The 14,965-nt window shown below is 47.7% G+C and overlaps 1 protein-coding gene across 1 annotated transcript in view; it reads left to right on the top strand.

The window, feature by feature from the left end:
- Positions 1-14,965, top strand: part of ap3b1a (adaptor related protein complex 3 subunit beta 1a) — a 68,431-nt gene that overhangs the window by 44,225 nt on the left and 9,241 nt on the right. The window contains exons 23-26 of the mRNA XM_046316875.1: positions 5,733-5,961; positions 9,133-9,217; positions 9,566-9,663; positions 10,575-10,713. Coding sequence (XP_046172831.1) covers positions 5,733-5,961; positions 9,133-9,217; positions 9,566-9,663; positions 10,575-10,713 — 551 coding nt within the window. The remainder of the gene's footprint in view (positions 1-5,732; positions 5,962-9,132; positions 9,218-9,565; positions 9,664-10,574; positions 10,714-14,965) is intronic.

Raw genomic sequence — 14,965 nt, 5'->3', positions numbered from 1 at the left:
GCGTTGGCCTCGCGCTAGTTTAGCTGAAGACCGTGCGTGACCAACCAGTCGGCTAATCCATTAGAGAGCCGATATGTCCCCATAACGTCGCTGTACGCACCCATAAAAGTCCTGTTTACTTTCCTTAGCTACAAAGAAGTTCCCTCATGTAGCCAGTCTTTGTGTCCTTTTTTGAATTGTTCTGTCATCACTCGTGTGTGTGTGTGTGTGTGTGTGTGTGTGTGTGTGTGTGTGTGTGTGTGTGTGTGTGTGTGTGTGTGTGTGTGTGTGTGTGTGTGTGTGTGTGTGTGTGTGTGTGTGTGTGTGTGTGTGTGTGTGATTGACAGCCCTTCCGAGGCCTGTCTGTATGCAGAGTAGTGTGTGTACTGAAAGGTGAAAGCCCGGGCAGTAATGGAGAATAGAATTGCAGATTAAACAGGGTGCTGTTTTCACATCAGCGTCTGATTTGAGAGTCAATCCTATGCATACATACATGATGGCCATCAGGATTCATAGACTGGGGGGTAAATAACCTCAAAACCCTCTATTGCTACTTACTTTCAAAAGCGTACGAACAGACACACACACACACACACACGCGCGCGCAGTGTCACCCACTCACTATCTCGCTCTTTCTCACACACTTACCCCAGTGTCTTTTCTATATCTCACCAATCCGCCCGCAGAAGCGGTGTGTGTCTCAGCTGAGCGCTTCGGCCCTTTTTTAGAGAATTACTGCCTGGTTATCAAAGATATTTACATTAACCCTGGTCACCGTCTCTGACCCCCCCCCCCCCCCCTCTCTCTCTCTCTCTCTCTCTCGTCCTCTCTCTCTCTCTCTCTCTCTCCTCTCTCTCTCCCCCTCTCTCTCTCGTCCTCTCCCTCTCCCCCTCTCTCTCTCGTCCTCTCTCTCTCTCGTCCTCTCTCTCTCCCCTCTCTCTCTCGTCCTCTCTCCTCTCCCCGTCTCTCGTCTCTCCTCTCCCCTCTCCCCTCTCTCTCTCGTCCTCTCTCTCTCTCCCCCTCTCTCTCTCGTCCTCTCTCCTCCCCTCTCTCTCTCGTCCCTCTCCCCTCTCCCCCTCTCTCTCTCGTCCTCTCCCTCTCCCCCCCTCTCTCTCTCTCCCCTCTCCTCTCCCCCCTCTCTCTCTCTCGTCCCCTCCTCTCCCCCTCTCTCTCTCTCTCGTCCCCTCTCCTCTCCCCCTCTCTCTCTCTTTGTCCCCTCTCCTCTCCCCCCTCTCTCTCTCTCCTCCTCTCCCTCTCCCCCTCTCTCTCTCTCTCGTCCTCCTCCTCTCCCCCCTCTTTTTCCCTTTTGTCTCTCTCCCCTTTCTCTCTTTTCTCTCTGTCATGCTCCCTCTCTCTCTAATAACATTTTGACATTAGAGGATCTCTCAAATGCCTTTTAAACCAACCCACCCTGCCACACACCCTCTGTCCATGTGTGTGTGTGTGGGGGGGTGACTAAGGCTGATAACTTTTCATTCATAATTAGCATTGGGCGAATGGGGCTGCGTTGGGGGGAAATTGAACTGTCAGCAGCAGGGCGCGGGCCGTTTGACCCCATCACACCTGGAGGGGGCCATCATAATTTGTTCATTTGGTGCCCATCAGACGGGCCTCTCCTCCCCCATCTCCCCTCTCTGACCTCCTCCGGTGTGGGCGCGATGGGTTAAGGTCTAATTATGAATCAGCAGTGGGCCGGGAAAGGCTGGAATATAGCAGCCCTGCCCTCCACACACCCCTACCTGCCACTCTCTCTTCTAACACACACACACACACACACACACACACACACTGGCGGGGTATAAATGCCCTGTAGGAAATGGTGCAATATGCAACCGGTTGGTTTTGATGGGATGTGGCTGGGTGAGTGTGTCGGTTGTCTGTCTGTCTCTGAATCAAGTCCCTGATGTAAAGGCTTCAATTGAACTGGTGTGCTGTGCTGTAACTATCCATGCTGGTTTGAAAGTAACCAGGTGAGTCACTTAAAATAAACAACAATTACAATCAGCCACACGTCCCTTACACCCCTTTCTCTTTCTCTCTGTCTCTCTCTCCGTCGCACAATCTCACAACGTGATGAAATCCTCTTTCAATAGTAACAAGCCGCCAGTGTCACCAAAGCAGGATTTTCAATACGTCCTCATACATCTCCTAACACGCACTCTTTCTCTTTAAATTGGACATCTGATGTGTCCACATGCTCGCCATACGCCCGGTTACGGTTAGCCCCTTTTTGAATTTGTCAGCGGGATTTTCAGGTCATTTACCAGAGAGGATGCTGGGAGGGAGTGAGCGCATCGTCCCTGTGTGTGTGTGTGTATCCGGGCCCTGAAGGTGACTGGCGTGTGTGTGTGTATCATCCATCACAGTAGCATCCTTTAAGTTGAGACCTAATAAAGCCTCTCAATCAACCCCGCCCCCCCCCCTCCCCCATTGTCAGCTTCCCTCAAGTCCAGGAGAGACAAAAAGAGCGACACTGTGTGTGTGGAGTCAAGGTTACATTCCTAGCCTGCTGTTATTTACACTTTGGGTCCGGGGGATGCCTCCGGGGGGGGGGGGGGGTTGTGTGCGGTAAGCCGTCACTGTCCGTTGTGTGAAATTGGTGGTGATAAGCGCTTTAAAGCCCTGTCCTATCCTGCATCCCTCCCTCTTCTTGGGTTGTGTTAGACAGGACCTTGAGCGCGGGCTGGAGGATGTGCTTGTCAGGAAGGTAAATCTGCTTTGTGACGGGGTGGCAGACATTACAACCAGCTTTATCGACAGCGACTGCTCTGACACGGACAAAAGTGGCCCGATAAATTCCCCTCGTTGGCGTGACGGGCGAGTGTGAGGAGGGCGCCGCGCCGGCAAATGTTTGTTTGACCCCGCCTCCCTGTCTGTGTCCAGGATGTCTGAGGGTACGCAACACAGAAACGTCAATGCTGACTGTTACCATAGGTTTGAGAATCTCTTCTGTGTCCTCGTATGAAGATTACCACCTCTTCTACTGTGTTTAAAAAAAAATTGAAAATTGTGTTTGTTTTTTTCATTTTATTTAACAAGGCAAGTTGGTTAAGAACAAATTCTTATTTACAGTGACTGCCTACCCGGGGAACAGTGGGTTAACTGCCTTGTTCAGGGGCAGAACGACAGATTTCTACCTTGTCAGCTCTGGGATTCGATCTAGCAACCTTTCAGTTACTGGCTCAATGGTCTAACCACTAGAGCCTGTATTAAGACACTTTGACTGTGATTAGCCTGTTTCTGTTTACTAAAGTGAGCAGTGTCATTGAACGCAGAGTCAGTTAGGGACCCGAGACTGTAACGCCCCAGAGACTGCACTTTTGACTTCCAGTTCTTCAGCACCCGGTTGCATTTCAAACCTGATTCTCCACACTCACATGCCATGACAGTCCTGAGAATGTTTCACACACATCTCTCCTTTCATCTGATCCGCCCACCTTCTATCTCCTGTCAAACAATGCGTTTCTGACACCTCAAAACCTGGTTTGTGTGTGTATTCCCATTTCAGAACTGAGGAGTTATATTCGCCCCCTCGTTCGACACGTTTGTTTTTCTTGGGCCTGTTTTGTCTTGCTTGTTGATACTTTTGACGGTTGCGTTCTTGAGATTTCTCACACCTTTCTATTGTGTCCGCCCCCCCCCCCCCTCGAGCTCTCTCCATCCCTTCCCCCTCACTTCCTGGCTCTCCTTTGTATCCCCTTCCCCCTCACTTCCTTTCTATCCCCTTGCCCCTCACTTCCTTTCTATCCCCTTGCCCCTCACTTCCTTTCTATCCCCTTGCCCCTCACTTCCTTTCTATCCCCTTGCCCCTCACTTCCTTTCTATCCCCTTGCCCCTCACTTCCTTTCTATCCCCTTGCCCCTCACTTCCTTTCTATCCCCTTGCCCCTCACGTCCTTTCTATCCCCTTGCCCCTCACGTCCTTTCTATCCCCTTGCCCCTCACGTCCTTTCTACCCCCTTCCGCCTCACGTCCTTTCTACCCCCTTCCGCCTCACGTCCTTTCTACCCCCTTGCCCCTCTCTCCCTTTCTATCCCCTTGCCCCTCTCTCCCTTTCTATCCCCTTGCCCCTCTCTCCCTTTCTATCCCCTTGCCCCTCTCTCCCTTTCTATCCCCTTGCCCTCCCTCCCTCACTTCCTGGCTCTCTCTCAGCTTGTCGAGTTAAAGGCGTGGCACCAGCAGGTGTAACGGTGGGATTTGGGCGATAACTACTCGTTTTTAGTGTTCTGTCACTTTACTTAATCATTAACGCGGTTGATATCCGTGTATCTGTCTGACAGAGGCGGGGAGGTTCATGTTAAGTTGCTGGAGTTATGGGCGTTCTATAGCCTAGTTAGTGTATATATATATAGCCACGATAGTCCTGATATTTAGTTTCGACAGCCACGCCGTCTTTATACTCTGAAGGCAGCTTGGCTGCATCTGAGCTCCGAGTGTGCAACTCTCTCTCCTTTTCTTTTCAAGTGTTCTACTCCGCTAGCCATCACCTTGCCGAAACAGGTGTGCGTTTGTTTCGCGTCCTGATAGTTTGACAGTTGGCTGGGCTGCGTGTCAACAGGGCAGCCTTTTATTGCTCATGAGGAATTGAGCCACAAAGCAGCAGAGTTTTACTCCCCTATTCGCACGTGGATGCGACATGAGTGGTTACACATCAATGTTACGAAATGCTACTTTTCAACCCTCCATTGGAAAGTAGCTTTTTTGATTTTTGTAACCGTTGTTGATGGCGACATTGCAGTGCAGGGTCGTTTTGTGCCTACGCAAAGTTACGAAACCACTTCGGTTTATTTGTTTTGGCTTGGAGCTTAATTGTTGTTGCGCCCGTCTTCGTCTGTGACGCAGTACGAGTCATCTACGACACGTCGGCCTCGGTGCACGTCCATGTACAATGCTAATGTAGGGTTGGTCCTCTTGAGTCGAGAGGAGGCCGACGCCACTGTTAAACGGACGAGTCGAGAGAGAAAGAGTCGCGTCGAGCCGGTTTATGCACCGGGAAAAAGAATGAAAGGAACAGAGAGAGCGGGACCATGCTAATGCAGGGACCGGGAAAATACAGAACAAGCAAAACACTCCAAAGGACAAGGAAAACCACTCCACTTAAACCCAAGAATGACTCAAGTTTCTTCTCCTCCTGGCATGGTGTTTTGTCCTGCCTTTCTGTGCTATGGTAATTCCATTTTCTGCCGGTGAAAAGGTAAAAGCTCTGTTTAATGGAGAGTTGAATGGCAGGCCTCTACTGTTCCCATTCATTAAGCCTGAGCAGTCCTTCAGCCTGCCATCAGGCCCACTCACTACTAGTCTGCCTGATTGGGGAATAATACCAGTAATAACACAATGTGTTTTATATGGGGCTTTTCTAGAACAGTGGGATGGGCCCTTTTCAGGGAAGAAAGGTTGTGTTTTAATGAACAGAGCTAGGCTTAAGTTGTCAACAAACCCTCAGTTCTTTTGCGGTGGAACCACTGAATTGTAGCTGGTGGATGCATATTGAGTGCTGGGCCTACGCTATCGTCCAGCAAATGAAAAGAGTAAATAAGTATTTGTATGTGTACCTTTTACAAAGACCATGTCGGTGAGTTATCAACCAACCTTTTTTAAAGATCATACCTTCTTCCTCGTGCCTGTCCTCTTGTCTGTGGTCCCGGTGAGCGGTTACACGGTTTTGTCTCAAAGCAGGTGCCCGTCTCGCTCTCTCTGTTTTCTCTCTGTATCCTCACCCCCTGCCCTCTTTCCTGTGCCGCCCTCCTCCTCCAGGTGAGCTGCCCGGCGTTTGTCCCCGAGAAGAGCCATGACCTGCTGCACCGTATGACCGGTAAAGGTCTGTCAGCCCAGTACCAGTTCCCCAGACAGCCCTGTCTCTACGAGCCCACCATGGTCTCAGTCCAGATCAGCTTGACCAACACCACAGACCACCCTCTGGAACAGATCCACATTGGAGACAGGAGCCCCACAGGACTCAACATGCACTGCTTCAATACTATAGGTGGGTTAGGTAACATAATACACTGCTTCAATACTATAGGTGGGTTAGATGACATAATACACTGCTTCAATACTATAGGTGGGTTAGATGACATAATGCACTGCTTCAATACTATAGGTGGGCTAGATGACATAATACACTGCTTCAATACTGTAGGTGGGCTAGATAACATAATGCACTGCTTCAATACTGTAGGTGGGATAGATAACATGATACACGGCTTCAATACTGTAGGTGGGCTAGATAACATAATGCACTGCTTCAATACTGTAGGTGGGCTAGATAACATAATACGCTGCTTCAATACTGTAGGTGGGTTACATGACATAATACACTGCTTCAATACTATAGGTGGGTTAGATAACATAATACACTGCTTCAATACTATAGGTGGGCTAGATAACATAATACGCTGCTTCAATACTGTAGGTGGGTTAGATGACATAATGCACTGCTTCAATACTGTAAAAGGCTAAATAACATAATGCACTGCTTCAATACTGTAGGTGCTTTAGATAACATAATGCACTGCTTCAATACTGTTGGTGGGTTAGATAACATAATGCACTGCTTCAATACTATAGGTGGGCTAGATAACATAATGCACTGCTTCAATACTGTAGGTGGGCTAGATAACATAATGCACTGCTTCAATACTGTAGGTGGGCTAGATCCTTTTTGTCATGTAGTGTATGTAGATATCTGCTCGTCGAACATATTCCAAAATCAATGGCATTAATATGGAGTTGGTCCCCCCTTCTTCGCTATAACAGCCTCCACTCTTCTGGGAAGACTTTCCACTGGATGTTGGAACATTGCTGTGGGGACTTGCTTCCATTCAGCCACGAGCATTAGTGAGGTCGGGTACTGATGTTGGCCGATTAGGCCTGGCTCACAGTCGGAGTACCGATTCATCCCAAATGTGTTTGATGGGGTTGAGGTCAGCGCTCGGTGTAGGTCTCTGTGTATGGACACAGTGCTCAGTGTATGGACCTGTCTTTGTGCACGGGGGCATTGTCATGCTGAAACAGGAAAGGGCCTTCCCAAAACAGTTGCCACAAAGTTGGCAGCACAGAATTTTCTAGAATGTCAGTGTATACTGTAGCGTTAAGATTTCCCGTCAATGGAACTAAGGGGCCTAGCCCGAACCATGAACTAAGGGGCCTAGCCCGAACCATGAACTAAGGGGCCTAGCCCGAACCATGAACTAAGGGGCCTAGCCCGAACCATTTTTTTATCGTCAACCAAACTGAAGTTGGAACCGTGCATTCTTGAAGGTGGTGTTCTCCTGGCATCCGAAAAAAAAAACAGATTCGTCCGTCAGATTGCCAGATGGTGAAGCGTGATTCATCACAGAGAACACGTTTCCACTGCTCTATAGCGAAATGGCGGTGAGCTTTACACCACTCCAGCCGATGCTTGGTGTTGTGCCTGGTGATCTTATGCTTGTGTGTGGCTGCTCGGCATTGGAAACCCGTTTCATGACTTGCTGACTTTGCTTCCGGAGGCAGTTTGGAACTCGGTAGTGAGTGTTGGAATAGTGGCGTATTATGACGGTGCAACATTGAAAGTCACTGAGCTCTTCAGTGAGGTCATTCTACTGCCAATGTTTGTCTATGGAGATTGCATGTCTGTGCACTCAATTTTATACACCTGTCAGCAGCAACGGGTGTGGCTGAAATAGACAAATCCGCTCATTTGAAGGGGTGTCTATACAGTCTTCATTCATAACACAAACACACACACACACATCCCTCGGAGCCCAGACATTAAAGAAAAACAAAAGAAAGGGGTGGGCCAAGATGAAAAGGTGTGCGCTCAAGCGCGTTAAAAGCATCAATTGGCTGTGGATTGATTGGGCATTGAAGGAACTCCGGCAGCCAAACACTGGGTAATTGGGATCGATTGAGCTTAAGAGTGTGGGTGTGCGTGGGAGTGGAGTTGCTTTTCATATTGAGCAGGAGAAAGTGAATGCAGACAGAATACCTTACATTACCCCACAGTGTATTTAACCTCATAAAAACATGTTACAGACGAGCGCTTGGCTATTCCTACAGCAGCATAGCCCACAATGTGTTACAATAGAGCTGTCTCGTCTATATGTCAGCATCTACTGGAGTAAAGTCCACGTTTCTCTTAAAACTCAAATGGAGAGGGAGACAAATGGGAAGATGGTGGAGGGATAGAAAGCAGCTTTGAGAAGAGTGGAGAGAAAGAGTGTGTGATTGGCTCTGGTGTCCAGGGTCCTCCTCTGTGTGACTGAGTTCCGCAGAGACACAGAGAAACACTTGGTTGCTCAGGAGACCGTGGAGGATCCTTCTCATGTCTTTCTCTCTCTCTGCTTCATGTCTCCCCCCCCCCCGGTCTCTCAGATCTCTCTCTCTCTGCTTCATGTCTCCCCCCCCCCCCCGGTCTCTCAGATCTCTCTCTCTCTCTGCTTCATGTCTTTCTCTCTCTGCTTCATGTCCCCCCCCGGTCTCTCAGATCTCTCTCTGCTTCATGTCTTCCCCCCGTCTCTCAGATCTCTCTCTCTGCTTCATGTCTCCCCGGTCTCTCAGTTCTCTCTCTCTCTCTGCTTCATGTCCCCCCGGTCTCTCAGATCTCTCTCTCTCTCTGCTTCATGTCTCCCCTCCCCCCGGTCTCTCAGATCTCTCGCTCTCTCTCTGCTTCATGTCTCCCTCCCCCGGTCTCTCAGATCTCTAGCTCTCTCTGCTTCATGTCTTCCCCCCCCCGGTCTCTCAGATCTCTCTCTGCTTCATGTCTCCCCCTCCCCCCGGTCTCTCAGATCTCTCTCTCTACTTCATGTCCCCCCACCCCCCGGTCTCTTCCTCCTTCATACATATCCATCTCCCCCTCTTTCACTATTTCTCGCTCTCCTCTTTAGACCCTGACATTCTCTTTGACAACCCTGTTGTTTTGGAAATATGCTACTCCTTCATTTTTTGTGTTCTGTCTTTCGTCTCGTTGTGGAGGATGAGATTGAGGGATGGATTTGTCACACGCGGTGGCCTTGCTTTGTGAAGTAGAAAACACAAGTGCCGTCTGCATGCCTGTCTGTTCCACTCTAATGACCTCTCCCTTTCCCTCTTAGTCCTCTGCCCCTTCCTCCTCTGCCCTTGTCACTCACTCCTCTCTTTTCATCCTCCTCTCCTTCCTTCTCTCTGTTCTCAGAGTGTCTGCTGCCAGAGGCCTCGGTGACTGTGTCTTTGGGCGTCGACTTCAACGACTCTACACAAGCAGCCAACTTCCAGCTGTGGTAAGATACTCTGGCGTCGAGACGTTTTTAGACAGTGAGGCTGAAACGGCTATAGCCTCTTCTTCCTCTTTCCTGTCCTGCTTTTCTTCCAGCTGTAGAAGGAACCTCTCCTCATTTTCTTCTCTTATCCATGTCTCTGCTCGCTGATCAATAGGTTGATCAGAGAACCTGTTTGGGACCGAGCAAATCAATCTTTCCTAAAATGCCAATCGCCCAGTGTGTTTTGCATGACGATCACAACGGAGATGGAGAAAACGTCAAACACGCACGCAGCTGTACACACACACACACACACACACCTAATTTCAACGAGGGGCTTGTTGGTCTGTTTTCCTGTTTGTCCATCAGTACGAAGGAGGACCAGTTCAGTGTGTCCATCCAGCCTGCCGTAGGAGAACTCTTCCTACCCGCCACCATGACCGAACAGGACTTCCGCAAGGAGCAGGGTAAGTTATCATACACTAAACTCCCCAAAATAAATACATATCCAAATCTTTATCTTACACAATCAGCTGCATTATCGTCACCGTGACCATTTAGGATTAGTCACTGTGAAAGATGTGTGCCTTAGTCCAAGCAGCAACATATGTAGTGTGTAGGTAATGGCTTTGTAAGTGGGGCCAATAATGACTGGACTGCTTTCTATGCAGGCTTTCTATCAATTGAATCAATAAGAAACATTCTACTTTGATTCGCCTCCCAAGAGTGGTTGAATATCTTTTACACACACACACACACACACACACACCTCACTCTCCTGTGAATAGAAGAGGCATTGAGAGAATGCAGCACTCTTAAGTGCCTGCTAAATGCCTTCCTCGTCTTGTTAATTCATTAACGAATCTTCATTCACTATAGTCCTATTCTGGGCTCTCCTCCTCATAGCAATCAGACGGAAGAGGATAGGAGACCGAACGGCTAGAATTAACCCGCCCTTCGCTTTTTAAAGATGATTATTTCAACCAAACCACTTTACTTCTCTTCAGGTGGTCTTTAGAAACAGATTTGTTGTTATTTTGACCTGAATAGGGTATTTTCCCTTGGCTAACTTGTGCCCCCACCACCCCACTCACTCTAAACTCCATCCCTCCCTCCCTCCCCCAGTCCTCATTAAATGCTCTTTCTGGAGTGTTGGGAGCTCTTGTGTGGTCCAAAAGTGCACTTTCTTTCTTCGTCTCCTTCACAGTCAAGCTCTTCAGAACTAGGTTCATTTCCTGTCGTTTGTCACAATCAGACTGGCTGTGTGTGTTGTGAACAGTTAGTTAGTGAGGATTCTTCTTCCGCGCACCTGCAGCGCAACCTCTTCGATGTGATGAGAGTGCATCATTTCACTTGTTTCTGTTTCTCACCCAATCAGGGAAACTGCTGGGCATGAACGAGAGCTCGGCAACCATCACCATGGCAGCAGAGAACACGACCCGCCAACCAATCAGCAGACAGGTGGCAACCGTGGCCAACCTGGGAGTGGTTCCATCCGGTCAAGACAACATCCACAGGTGAGATGTGCGTGTGAAGGCTTGTTGTGTAATTGGTGTACACATTGGTGTGCTAATTAGCTTCCTCCTCCGTCACGCACACACACACACCTGACAGATAATCACCCCTCCCTCTGGCTCTTTCTCTCGCTCTCTGTTTCCTTAGGTCTCTTTCACTTCCTCTGTCCCTCTTCCAGTCTCTCCTTTTATCTTTCCCCTCTGTCTCCCACTCTGTCCCTCTTTCACTTTATCTTTACCTCCCTGTCTGTCTCTCTCTCCTGGATGTCCGTCTCTCTCCCTCCTTTCCTTTGTCTCCCCCGTCTCTTTCTGTTTGAGCGAGAGGATGAGTAACAGGGAGGGCAATGCGGGAGAGGAGGAAGAAAAAGAACCGAAGGGGATGGAAAAATAGAGGGTGGGTAGAAAAGGTGAGGGAGATGATAGGAGACACAAGCACAAGGTTACAGTGAGCTGGGAGGAGAATCAGTGGAAATCAATGTTAGCCGGTGGGAGAGGCCTGCTTCCAATAACCCCATACTTCATTTAGAATAACCAATAGGACAAATGACTCTGGACTATCAATCTCTGTCTCCTGGCTGGCTGATGAGGAAGCTGCACTCTCCTCACCGTCCCTTAATGATGACACGCTCTCTTCTGGTCTCACAATGATGACCTGGGCCTGTATCCACAAAGGGTCTCAAAAGTTCCTAGGAATTCCTGTTCACCTGTTTAAAAAAAAATAAAAATAAAATTAAGACAAAAAAAATCCCAGCTTAGAGTTGGTTTCAGGATGTTCAGACAACCGGTTCAGACAACCGGTTCAGACAACCGGTTCAGACAACCGGTTCAGACAACCGGTTCAGACAACCGGTTCAGACAACCGGTTCAGACAACCGGTTCAGACAAACGGTTCAGACAAACTGAGCCAGGAGTCAAATCACCTCCTAAAAGTATCTCCGCTGGTCATCACGACAGTGTGAGGTATCGCAATGGAAAGGTGACAACCAAAGAAAGGAGCATCTATATGCTTCTTCCTCTGATCGAAATAGAGTCTCTGGTGCTAATTGACACATGTTGCGATGGTAAACTGTTTTATATCATTTTCACCTGACACGACCACTTTGCCAACTCTTAATTCTTGGTTAATATGTTGGCATGCATAACCTTTATAAATGTTGGTGTGGCTGGCTTTCGGGTTAAGCGTGCAGTGTCTCAAGAAGCAGGGCGGCTTGGCAGGGTTGTGTTTCGGAGGACGCACGGCTCTCGACCTTCGCCTCTCCCGAGTCCGTACTGGAGTTGCAGGGACTGTAACTACCAATTGGATATCATGAAAAGGTTTAAAAAACAGCAATACCTTATTAAGTATTCAGACCCTTTGCTATGAGACTTGTAATTGAGCTCAGGTGTTTCCATTGAGCATCAATGTTTCTACAACTTGGAGTCCATCTGTGTTAAATTACATTTATTGGACATGATTTGGAAAGGCACACACCCGTCTATATAAGGTCCCACAGTTGACAGTGCATGTCAGAGGCAAAACCAAGCCATGAGGTCGAAGAAATTGTCTGGAGAGCTCCGAGAGACCGTATTAGGGAAGGGTACCAAAACATTTCTGCAGCATTGAATTTGCCCAAGAACACAGTGGCCTCCATTCTTAAATGGAAGAAGTTTGGAACCACCATGACTCTTCCTAGAGCTGGCCGCCCGGCTAAACTGAGTAAGCTGGGAGACTAGTCAGGATTGAGGGAAAGCTGACCCGAGCAAAGTACAGAGAGAACCTTGATGAAAAGTCTCAATTCTTGAGTGGCCAATCCAGAGCCCAGACTTGAACCCGATAATGACCATCATTATGTTTTGGAGGAAAAAGGGGGAGGGTTGCAAGCCGAAGAACACCATCCCAACCGTGAAGCACGGGGGTGGCAGCATCATGTTGTGGGGGTGCTTTGCTGCAGGAGGGACTGGTGCACTTCACAAAATAGATGGCATCATGAGGAGGAAAATTATGTGCTTATATTGAAGCAACTTCTCAAGACATCAGTCAGGAAGTTAAAGCTTGGTTGCAAATGAGTCTTCCAAATGGACAATGACCCCAAGCATACTTCCAAAGTTGTGGAAAATGGCTTAAGGACAACAATGTCAATGTATTGGAGTGGCCATCACAAAGCCCTGACCTCAATCCTATAGAACATTTGTGGGCAGAACTGAAAAAGCGTGTGAGCAAGGAGGCCTACAAATCTGACTCAGTTACACCAGCTCTGTCAGGAGGAATGGGCCAAAATTCACCCAACTTATTGTGGGATGCTTGTGGAAGGCTACCTGAAACATTTGACCCAAGTTAAACAATTTAAAGGCAGTTCTACCAAATACTAATTGAGTGTATGTAGACTTCTGACCCACTGGGAATGTGATGATAGAAATAAAAGCTGAAGTAAATCATTCGCTCTACTATTATTCTACCATTTCATTTTCTTAAAATAAAGTGGTAATCCTAACTGATCTAAAACAGTGATTTTTTTTTTACTAGGATTAAATGTCAGGGATTGTGAAAAAGTGAGATTAAATGTGTTTGGCTAAGGTGTATGTAAACTTCCGACTTCAACTGTATATAGGGCAGCTGCTTCTAATGTGCTAGTGATGGCTGTTTAACAGTCTGAGGGCCTTCAGATAGAAGCTGTTTTTCAGTCTCTTGGTCCCAGCTTTGATGCACCTGCACTGACATAGTCTTCTGGATGATAGTGGGGTGAACAGGCAGTGGCTCGGGTGGTTGTTGTCTTTGATCTTTTTGGCATTCCTGTGACATCGGGGGCTGTCGGTATCCTGGAGGGCAGATAGTTTGCCCCCCCCGGTGATGCATTGAGCAGTCCGCACCACCCTCTGGAGAGCCCTGCGACTTCGGGCAGTGCAGTTGCCGTACGAGGCAGTGATACAGCTCGACGGGATGCTCTCAATTGTGCATCTGTAAGATTGAGGGTTTTAGGTGCCAAGACACATATTCATCCTTCTGAGGTTGAAGAGGCGCTTTTGCGCCTTCTTCACCACACTGTCTGTGTGGTTGGACCATTTTAGTTTGTCAGTGATGTGTACTAGAGGTAGACCGATTTAATTGGAATGGCCGATTTTTCAATTTTTCATAACAATCGGAAATTGGTATTTTTGGGCGGCGATTTAAAAATAAATTTAAAAAAATATATATATATATATCTTTTTATTTAACTAGGCAAGTCCGTTAATATCACATTCTTATTTTCAATGACTGCCTAGGAACAGTGGGTTAACTGCCTTGTTCAGGGACAGAATGACAGATTTTCACCTTGTCAACTCGGGGGATCCAATCTTGCAACCTTACAGTTAACTGTTACGCGAATGCAGTAAGCCAAGGTAAGTTGCTAGCTAGCATTAAACCTATCTTATAAAAAACAATCAATCAATCATAATCACTGGTTTTAACTACACATGGTTGATGATATTACTTGTTTATCTAGCGTTGCATATAATCGATGCAACGCTGGCGGATGATTTAACCAAAGCGTATTTGCGGAAAAATGCACAATCGTTGGACGACTGTACCTAACCATAAACACCAATGCCTTTCTTGAAAATCAATACACAGAAGTATATATTTTTAAACCTGCATATTTAGCTAAAAGAACTCTAGGTTAGCAGGCAATATTAACCAGGTGAAATTGTCATTTCTCTTGCCTTCATTGCTCGCAGAGTCATGGTATATGCAACAGTTTGGGCATTGCGAACTAATTTGCCAGAATTTTACGTAATTATGACTTAAAATTGAAGGTTGTGTAATGTAACAAGAATATTTAGACTTAGAGATGCCACCCGTTAGATAATATGATAGTTGATGATAGTTTCCGGATTCGACCATATTAATGACCAAAGGCTCGTATTTCTGTGTGTTATTATGTTATAATTAAGTCTATGATTTGATAGAGCAGTCTGACTGAGTGATGATAGGCTGCAGCAGGCTCGTAAGCATTCATTCAAACAGCACTTTCGTGCGTTTTGTCAGCAGCTCTTCGCAAGCACAGCGCTGTTTATGACTTCAAGCCTATCAGCCTAATGGCTGGTGTAACCGATGTGAAATGGCTAGCTAGTTAGCTGGGTGCGCGCTAATAGCGCTTCAAATGTCACTCATTCTGAGACTTGGAGTAGTTATTCCCTTTGCTCTGCAAGGGCCGCGGCTTTTGTGGAGCGATGGGTAGCGCTGCTTCGAGTGTGGCTGTTGACGATGTGTTCCTGGTTCGAGCCCAGGTAGGGGCGA

The sequence above is a fragment of the Oncorhynchus gorbuscha genome, linkage group LG20 (assembly GCF_021184085.1).
Source record: "Oncorhynchus gorbuscha isolate QuinsamMale2020 ecotype Even-year linkage group LG20, OgorEven_v1.0, whole genome shotgun sequence".
NCBI classification, from domain to species: domain Eukaryota; kingdom Metazoa; phylum Chordata; class Actinopteri; order Salmoniformes; family Salmonidae; genus Oncorhynchus; species Oncorhynchus gorbuscha.
The sequence above is the reverse complement of the archived record's forward strand: the minus strand, read 5'-3'. Positions and strand labels throughout refer to the sequence as shown.